The sequence below is a fragment of the Bison bison genome, unplaced genomic scaffold (assembly GCF_000754665.1).
Source record: "Bison bison bison isolate TAMUID 2011002044 unplaced genomic scaffold, Bison_UMD1.0 scf7180017864475, whole genome shotgun sequence".
NCBI lineage: Eukaryota > Metazoa > Chordata > Mammalia > Artiodactyla > Bovidae > Bison > Bison bison.
Genome location: NW_011495036.1, coordinates 3,549,424 through 3,557,333, shown reverse-complemented (window position 1 = coordinate 3,557,333; position 7,910 = coordinate 3,549,424). Strand labels below are relative to the sequence as shown.

Sequence of the window (7,910 nt, the reverse complement as noted above, 5' to 3'; positions counted from 1 at the left end):
AGGGAGACACGCAGAGCTGAAGCCGCGCATCTGCCCCACTGATGCTTTAGCCCAAACCTGACACTGATTCACCAAAGAGTCAAGCAAAGACAGGCTCCTCCTACAAGTCAGGAGCTCCACAGGCCACCTTCCAGAGTGCAGTCATGAAGGGCCTGAGGCTGGAAAGGCCCCTCGCCCGTTCCAGGCCGGCTTGGACAGAGGACAGGCCGGCACCCCACCCTCCCTGCTGGAGAAGGGCAGATCTCCTGCTGTCAGCGCTGGGGCAGGGGGCTCAGCGAAGGCCCTACCTGCTGGGCAGCCCTACTTCTCATCCCCAAGGCCCTGGGGAGCAGTTGGTAGCCTGTGACGCCAGGCTGGATGAAGTACAAGCTGGAATCAAGACTGCCGGGAGAAATATCAATAAGCTCAGTTATACAGATGACATCACCCTCATGGCAGAAAGCGAAGAAGAACTAAAGAGCCTCTTGATGAAAGTGAAAGAGGAGAGTGAAAAAGTTGGCTTAAAACTCAGCATTCAGAAAATGAAGATCATGGCATCTGGTCCCATCACTTCATGGCAAATAGATGGAGAAATAATGGAAATAGTGAGAGACTTTATTTTTTAGGGCTCCAAAATCACTGCAGATGGTGATTGCAGCCATGAAATTAAAAGATGTTTGCTCCTTGGAAGAAAAGCTATGACCAACATAGATAGCATATTTAAAAGCAGAGAATTACTTTGCCAACAAAGGTCCCTCTAGTCAAAACTATGGTTTTTCCAGTAGTCATGTATGGATGTGAGAGTTGGACTATAAAAAAAGCTGAGAGCCGAAGAACCAATGCTTTTGAACTGTGGTATTGGAGAAGACTCTTGAGAGTCCCTTGGACTGCAAGGAGATCCAACCAGTCCATCCTAAAGGAAATCAGTCCTGAATAATCATTGGAAGGACTGATGCTGAAGCTGAAACTCCAATCCTTTGGTCACCTGATTCGAAGAGCTGACTCACTGGAAAAGACCCTAATGCTGGACAAAATTGAAGGCAGGAGGAGAAGGGGATGACAGGCTGAGATGGTTGTATGGCATCACCGACTTAATGGACATGAGTTTGAGCAAGCTCCAGGCCAACTCCTGATGGAAAGGGAAGCCTGGCGTGCTGCAGTCCATGGGTTTCAAACAGTTGGGCATGACTGACTGAACTGAACTGAAAGGCTTTGGAATAACAGGTTGCTTCTTCCTCTTGTGAAATATATATATATGTCTTAAGATCCCCAACCACTGATCGAACCCGAGTCCCCTGCAGTGGAAGGTCAGAGTCCTAACCCCTGGACACCCAGGGAATTCCCTAAAGACACAATACTTGATAAAGTATAAAATAGATATTTTCATTACAGGGGATCAAGTACTGATACCTGCTATAACGTGATCAACCTCAAGAACACTGCTCTCAGTGAGAGAAGCCAGGAACAAAAGGTCACAGATTGTACGATTGCATTTATGTGGACTGTCCAGAAGAGGCAAACCCGCAGAGACAGGAAGCAGGCCGGTGTGTGTGGGGCGGGAGGGTACAAGCTTCCCTTTGTGGTGACAAAGACGGATTGGAGCTGACAGAGGTGGCGTTTGCACCACCTTGTGAATCTGCTAGATGCAGATTGGTTATTTTGCTAAATGTTCATTCTGCTAAATGCGTCGTTTATTTTATTTTTAGAATTTTATTTATTTATTTGGCTGTGCCGGGTCTTCACTGCTGCACGGGCTTTTCTCTAGTTGCAGTTCCTGGGCTCCAGAGCACAGGCTCAGTATTTGTGGCCCATGGGCTTAGTAGCTGCATAGCACGTGGAATCCTCCCAGACCAGGGATGGAACCCGTGTCTCCTGCACTGGAAGGTGGATTCTTCACTACCGAGCCACCAGGAAAGCTCTGGACTGCTCACTTTAAAATGGTTAATTGTGTGCTATGTGAATTTCATGTCAATAAAAAATATATTTTGAAGACACCGCATCTCTGTTATGTGGGCTTGCCAATCTTGTAGTTTAAAAGTTCTGAAAGCTTTAAGCTCTCAGAGGTGAACTGACGTTAAGGTAAAAAGACCTCAGACCCAAAGAAGCAACCAGAATGTGTTCTTTCCGTCCCCCTTTACCTGGCTCTCAGAGGCAGTCCAGCCTTTCTGTCTGGGATGGTGAGAGGCCACTCTCTGAATCCAGATGCTTTCTTCATCCGAGGTGTCCACGTCGGCCAGATACTGGGAGGGCAGCTGCTCATTCCTGAGGATGTTTGTCCCTTTGGAGTGAGAATGGGGTTGTGTTATGTGGGGTGAAAAACTGAAGGTCAGTGGGCATTTTATCCAATGAAGAAAAATGAGAGATCAAAGACAATGGAGACATGGTTCTACTCCACTGACGATACGGGGCTGAAGATCCCTCAACTGAGATAAGAAGGGAGCGGAGTCCTTGTCCCCCTACGAGGAACTTTGGGGACAGAAGCCCCTGGCCCGGCCGGCACTCACTGGGGGCTCCAAGCATTGGAAGCTAGGTGGTGCCTGGTGTGACAGACATGGGTCCCGGCAAGTTTCCACGCGTGGACATGACTTTTGGAAGTCTTTCCACCTTAGTCTCTGGGGCTGGCTTTCCTGCCAGACTAGTGATTCCCAGACTCATGGGCATGGGTCACCGATGGTGTCACTTCAGAGGCTTATTCCTGGGCCCTGGTGGTGGCAGATCCCCCAAGTCCTCACCAGAAAGTACCCTCCAAGCTCTGGGTTGGCCTGGAGCGCACCATACACAGCCATGCTGGGACAGGGAGGGGGCGAGCTTGCGTGGGAGGACACACAGGAGCCCATGTCCCGGGAGTCAGCGTCCACAAGCTGCTCTTGTGTCTGACCTGCCGCAGGGCTCTGCCGACACCTTGCATGGCCTGGGGGCGGGGCTCTGAGCTCGGATGAGGCTCCGGCCCTAATGACCCTGTGGTTGCAGCCCAGGAGACCTGTGCTGAGGACCTGGGGAAGCCGTGCCAGACACCTGGCCCCTGTGGGCTTGTCAATGTGTGTAGCTTTAAGCCAGTACGTTTGTGATAAGTTGTTACTCGGCAATAGCTAACAGATACAACCATCCCATTTAAAGTCCCCAACAGTGTGGTGAGTTAGGTGCTGGCCCTGGTTTACAATGAGGACACTGAGCCCGGTGGTTAAGGGGTTTGATCAAGCACACACCGTACTCCTTTAAAGCTCAGACCTTGTGACTTGTCTGATACATTTATTGAGACGGCACTAAGGATCAGTCTCCCACACTTGCTGTAAGATGCTCCCGATTTAAGAGGCGAGGTGACAGAATATGTCTTAGAGTCCAGGAGATAGGGTGGCGAGTTGGTCAGCAGAGCTGGGCTTGGTACTCAGAGCTGCCTGGCCCCCCAGGCACCTGCCCCAGCTCCACAGAGTCTGTCTTCCCCTCCCCTCCCACTGCCCCCGCCATCCACGTGCTGGGGGTGATCAGGGATCCCGGGAGGAAACGTGCTGATCTACGTCTTCATCCAAAGACTCAGTCAATGTAGATTCACTTACCCATTGTTTATGGGGAAATAAAAGTCCCCTCCCCACCCCCCAAATGCCTCCAGCATCTTAATGGGCGTGTGGATCATGAGATTAGAGTCCCTATAATACAATGAAAAGGGAAAATGGAAAGAAGGCCCATTTCCTGGCAGACACTGTCTTAACTACATTTCCCCGGGAGCTGGCCCCACTGTGGTCAGGTCAGGTGGGAGCACATTGTGGCGGGCAGCCTGGGCTGTCTGTGGTCTCATTGGCTTCTACATCACTCGGACACCTGACCCCCCGGACCCCGGCGCCCACTCCCACAGGGCACAGAGACAGACAGTGGTTCGAGATTTCATCTCTAAGCCACTGATAACAAAATCAAACTGAGCGAACCCAGGGTCTCAGCACGAGCAGACCTCCCGGGTCACAGCAGGCAGGCAGGCAGCCCAGATGGACCTGCGCCCTATCTCGGTCCCAGGTTTGGAACTGCCTGGTCCTGCGGCCAGGAAGGTTGGTCCAGGTGACCGGTGACCCTAGTCATTTCATAGGTCATAGAGACCCTGCGTGTCTCTATCCCACTCCCACTCGACATCCCCCGTCACGGGTGGCAGTGAGGTGTGACCAGCCAGGGGGTTGAGCTGGTACCTCTGAGGGTTACGGGGAGGCACCCCGCCCCAGGGAGCTCCACTGACAGCGGCGTCTGCCAGGACTGCACACGCTGGACAATCCCAGGAAGGAAGGGGCTCCTGGCAATCAGCCAGTGTCCCAGCGTTGCGAGGTGCCGGGTTCCAGCCATCCCCTACTCCCGTGTGGAGCCTGTGTGGAAGACCACGGTCAAGCGCACTCACCAGGAGTGGCAGCGACCCCTGGGCCTGCAGTGCAGGACTCTCCCGGCAGGCAGAGCTCCGAGAGCTCGTCTGGTCCGGCAGGTGAGAGGCTGATCCTCTGCTCTTCTGGACGGGGGTGGCAACCGGGGGCCCTGGCATCAGCCTGGTCCAGGATCCCGGCCTCCTGGGAGGTGGTCTCCTCCGCGCAGGGGTCATCTGTGAGGGCCTGAACACACGGGAATGGTCAGCAGGTTTCACTAGGAACAGGCAGCTCCTTGGAATGTCTTTCCAGTCCAAGGACTGAGAGTTTTCAGGTATCATTTGACCGACCAAACACAAGTCACCCCTCCTCTCCACCCCAGCAATTCAACTCCCTTTCATTTCAAAGGGCTGGACTTGCCACCAGAGCAGGACCGTGGACCAAAGACCTGATGGGTGCTGGGTCCCAGCTCTCTTCCCTTTTGGACCCTGCACCCAGGGGTCCATAGATCACCCTGGGTGGACCCCATCCTGGGCTGGCACCACCAGAGCCAGGGCACTGAGATGTCAGGGCTCCAGCTGGGGCACCGTCACTCTGGGGATGGGGTGCGCCAGGCTCAGTCTCCAGTCCCTCGTGGAAGGGATTCCGTGAGGCAGAGATCACTCCTTTTCCAGATGAGGTGGGAGGTGGGGAGCCTCACACAGGTTGCCCAGACCAAGGGCACAGAGCCAAGGAGCCGAGGGACCACACGGCCGGGCTCTCCCTGGCAGCCCTGCGGAGGCCCCGTGTCCTGGTGTGATTACTAACAGCCTCTTCCACCACAAGACCAGCCTAGCTTGGGCAATGAGGTACAGGAGCCCTGCAGATCAGACCAGGGCTGTGGGGCTCGGGGACCGTCCGACTCCTCTACCTGCACTCCTGAGTCACGGGGGGTCTGCCTTCATTAGAGGACAGACAACCCAGGCCCCCGACTCATTGGCCCTGCACCCCTCTTCTCAAAGCAGCCCACCCAGGCTCTCCAGGACAGGAGGGTGTGAGGCCTCTGTACCCCGACTCCAGTTGCCTCCCCCCGATGCTATGCCCACAAGCATAGCAGACTGTCCCCCAGAATGCTGTCCTTTCCTGGGGCCCAAAAACCTGTCCCCCAGGTTAACTCAGGGGCGAAAAGAGAGCCCACTGACCTGCAGGCCGTCTGTGGCCCCTGAGACCGAGGACAGGCTTGGCGGGTAACCACAGAATGGATTGGAGTCGTCTGAGTCGGCCTCAAAGTCCCAGCCGTGGATGGGGAGGAGGCGCTTTTTCTGAGCAGGTAGGGATTTCAGGGAGAGAGGAGGGAGGGTCAGCCTGATGGTGGGGGCCAGACATCCCAACCCCAGGCAGCAGGGGGTCGGGAGGGAGGGCTCCTTCACGGGCCCATCTGCCTTCTGTGCTAGACACGAGCAGACTCCAAGGAGGCTCCAAGGGCTGCCCAGAGCCCACCCCCATCACAGGATCCGCACCCCCATCCCCTCTTAGAAGAGCAGGGGGAAACACCCACTGGGCCTCCGATGGGCACCTGGCTGCTCAGAGGCACTGAGGTCACAGGCGTGGGCCGCAGCCTTGGGGGGGCAGGCAGGGTTTCTCGGGCTAAGGGGGGGGGCCTCCCGGCCCTCCCCCTTTGGTGAAGGAGGGGAGCCCAGCATGGGGAGAAGGTGGGGAACGGGGCCCCCAAGAGCTCCTTCACCTCTAGATGCTAGAGCAGAGCTGAGTTCCAAATCCTTCCTTCATAACGGTTTCCACCTTTTGAATGTATTTGCAGGGAATATTTCAGACACTAGAGAGTGATTCGGGAGCCCAGTAAATAGCACGAGTACAGTTCTATTTTCATAAGAAGATGCATGTGCTCCCCAGGGAGCAGCTGGCAGAACTGCCAGTGTGGCTCTCAGAGACTCCCTGACTCTCCAAGGGTCTCCATCCAGCACCACCCACCCTGCCCCACCCCTGCCCCCATCCCCTTGTCGTCCCGCCCAGACCCCCAGAGGCTCTCTCTCCTGCCTTTATCTCCAAAAATAAGTTGAAAACTACGTGAAAACAGACTAAGGGAAAACGGGGCTTCCCTGGTGGCTCAGTGGCAGAATCCACCTGTCAATGCAGGAGACACAGGTTTGATCCCTGGTGGGAAGACCCCACATGCCAAGGAGCAACTAAACCCAAGCACCAGAATCACTGAGCCTGTGTTCTAGAGCCCGGGAGCCACAGCTACTGAGCCCATGTGCTGAAGGTCCTGAAGCCCGTGTAGCCCAGAGCACGTGCTTTGTAACAGCAGTGAGTGAAGTCGCTCAGTCGTGTCTGACTCTTTGCAACTCCGTGGACTGTAGCCCACCATGCTCCTCTGTCGGTGGGATTTTTCAGGCAAGAAGACTGGAGTGGGTTGCCATTTCCTTCTCCAGGGGATCTTCCCAACCCAGGGATCGAACCTAGGTCTTCCGCATTGCAGGCAGACGCTTTACCGTCTGAGTCACCAGGGAAGCCCTTGCAACAGCAGAGGCCCCTCCAGTGAGAAAGATGAGCACTGCAACTAGAGAGAAAGCCCCGCTTGCTGCAACTAGAGAAGGCCAACACGCAGCCGCAAAGCCTGGGCAGGGCCAAAAATAACTAATAAATAAAATAAAGAACACAGCCTTGAAAAAACAGGTGAAAACAGGCATAAACCAATAAAAGCAAGACTCATGGTTGGCTATAAACAAAAGCAAGAAATTTCACAGAGGAGAGCTGGAGGGGGCTGCTTCCCTGAAAGGTACAAAGGCTGACTCGGGGACACTGGTGCCCTCAGGACAAGCCCCAGGACTCTTGGCTGGATGGGCCAGGCTGGAGGTCCAGGCAGGCCCTGCCCTCCACTGTGTGCTCTGGGTTCCCACCGGATACTGATGCTGAGAGCTGAGAGGACATCTGGATTTGGTACCCAGCCATCTCAGAGACCCCGGAGCACGGCGGAGGTGGCTGGATCTCCGGGCTCCTGCCAGGTTAGCTAGTGGAGGCACGCAGAGCCTGAGGTTTCTCCGGAATTCAGAACAGAGGCTCCAGCTTCCGGGGGGAAGTGGGCGAGGTTGGCGGAAGACCTACTTGGCTGCCAAGGGGCTGGGCCTGGGCCGCTGTGTCCCCTTCTCCATCCTCATCAGTCTGCTCTTCCTCTCCACTTGGGTGTCCGGGCATCTGCTCAGGCCCACCTGCAGTGGATGCCTGCGTGACTCCACCAGGAAGAGAGACCGGGACAAACCATTCATCCACCCACCCACCCACGCATCCCTCCATCCCCCCACCTCCACCTGTTGTGAAGCTACCCGACCAGGCCCTTTGCTGGCCTCCAGAGCCCTGTCGGAGCATCGCATAGGGCTGGCCTGAATCCACAGCAGGAAACCAACGCCCCGCATCACTTTCACCAACAGTCGCCTTCACTGACTGCTTCCTAGGGATCTGAAGACACTGCGGTGCGATGGCCGAAGGGGCTCTGGAGCTGTCATGCTCAGCCCAACAAACCTCTTCACCTGCAGTCCATTCACCTCCTTCTCAGCAGCCCCCGAGACTGGGGGGTGAGGCTCAGCCCCTGGCGTCCCTCCC

At 55.6% G+C, this 7,910-nt stretch overlaps 1 protein-coding gene across 1 annotated transcript in view; it reads right to left on the bottom strand.

The window, feature by feature from the left end:
• The window catches only part of MLPH (melanophilin), a 47,434-nt gene that overhangs the window by 14,897 nt on the left and 24,627 nt on the right, over positions 1–7,910 (bottom strand). The window contains exons 6-9 of the mRNA XM_010862049.1: positions 7,416–7,519; positions 5,495–5,614; positions 4,355–4,559; positions 2,118–2,257 (exon numbers count right to left, since the gene is read on the bottom strand). Coding sequence (XP_010860351.1) covers positions 2,118–2,257; positions 4,355–4,559; positions 5,495–5,614; positions 7,416–7,519 — 569 coding nt within the window. The remainder of the gene's footprint in view (positions 1–2,117; positions 2,258–4,354; positions 4,560–5,494; positions 5,615–7,415; positions 7,520–7,910) is intronic.